The sequence below is a fragment of the Amphimedon queenslandica genome, unplaced genomic scaffold (genome assembly GCF_000090795.2).
Source record: "Amphimedon queenslandica unplaced genomic scaffold, v1.1 AMPQUscaffold_13522, whole genome shotgun sequence".
NCBI classification, from domain to species: domain Eukaryota; kingdom Metazoa; phylum Porifera; class Demospongiae; order Haplosclerida; family Niphatidae; genus Amphimedon; species Amphimedon queenslandica.
In genome coordinates this window covers 268,319-269,573 of record NW_003546242.1, presented here as the reverse complement: position 1 = coordinate 269,573, position 1,255 = coordinate 268,319, and the positions used below count along the sequence as shown (strand labels likewise).

The following is a 1,255-nucleotide window of genomic DNA, read 5'->3' as shown; positions in this document are numbered from 1 at the left end:
GAAGAAAATTATATAAGAACGGAGAATTTTTTTTCCTTGTCGTTTTTAACAAAATTTGGCCAAGTACCCTGTATATAGTGCATGGTGTTTGGCCCAATTTTAGAGCAACTTAATTATAATCAGAAGGAACTCAAACTTTTTACACAACATAAAAACATGTATATGCATCAGAGAATGCAATAAAAATTCTACCCTTGTCATGTTTAATAAAGTTTGACAGAATACCATTACAGGATATTTTGTCAAATACGTGAGCAACTTTTAAAACCCACTGGCAAGAAGCTAAGCACTTTGCCAAATCCTGTAGGAAGCCTTGAGTCATCAGGAATACTAATGGTAAAAACTTTTAAAAATTAAGCATTAGTTGCCCCATCCATCAGAGAAGTCTATAATGTAAATCTCAATTAAATTTCAGCTACTTCAAAATATTTCCTATTACTTTTCAACGTAACTGACCCCAATCTCTGTATTCTGTAATTAATAGGGCTTTTTGTTACTACCAGAGTTAGAGGCATTCAGGAATCAACGTAAATTTTAAGCTATGTGTACCTTATAAAATGACTGTGGTGCTGTTTTAATTTAGATGAAGAATATTGTGATTTTCTTCTTACGGTGCCTTTAAACACTAATGTTGATACTATTGGAATCACAGTTGAGAATTTGACTGCATCATGGTCTATGAGTCTTGATGATACAACGCTACAAGATATCTCATTTAATATTGATCAGGTTCTTAATGTTTACATGTGTTACACTTTCATTAAAATGCATATAATGAATAACCTCCAGTATTTGTAATAGAGGTTTTGTTAATTGCTGCTATTTTTATGTATGTAGTCTAAGCCATTGCTAGCTGTTGTAGGAGCAGTTGGATCTGGAAAAGTATGGCATTAATACATGCATTCATGGATTTTATTGTATTTCTTGCATAGTCCACATTGCTGCAGTGTTTATTGAAGGAGCTACCAGTTTTAAGTGGTACTTTATCAGTAAGAGGATCAGTGGCATATGCTAGTCAAGAGGCATGTGTATTTTCAACCAGTCTTAGAGAGAATATACTGTTTGGTTTACCATATGAAGAGGAATGGTATAGGACTGTTGTGCATGCTTGTGCTCTTGAAAAGGTAGCATTCATTTTTTTATTAATTTTATTATTAGTTTGTTGTAGGATATATCATTATTGGAGAATGGTGACATGACACTAGTGGGAGAGAGAGGAGTGACACTCAGTGGTGGTCAGAAGGCACGAGTCAAT

At 33.9% G+C, this 1,255-nt stretch overlaps 1 protein-coding gene across 1 annotated transcript in view; it reads left to right on the top strand.

The window, feature by feature from the left end:
- The window catches only part of LOC100634089 (multidrug resistance-associated protein 4-like), a 9,702-nt gene that overhangs the window by 5,427 nt on the left and 3,020 nt on the right, over positions 1 to 1,255 (top strand). The window contains exons 9-13 of the mRNA XM_019995731.1: positions 485 to 527; positions 584 to 729; positions 838 to 882; positions 933 to 1,124; positions 1,169 to 1,249. Coding sequence (XP_019851290.1) covers positions 485 to 527; positions 584 to 729; positions 838 to 882; positions 933 to 1,124; positions 1,169 to 1,249 — 507 coding nt within the window. The remainder of the gene's footprint in view (positions 1 to 484; positions 528 to 583; positions 730 to 837; positions 883 to 932; positions 1,125 to 1,168; positions 1,250 to 1,255) is intronic.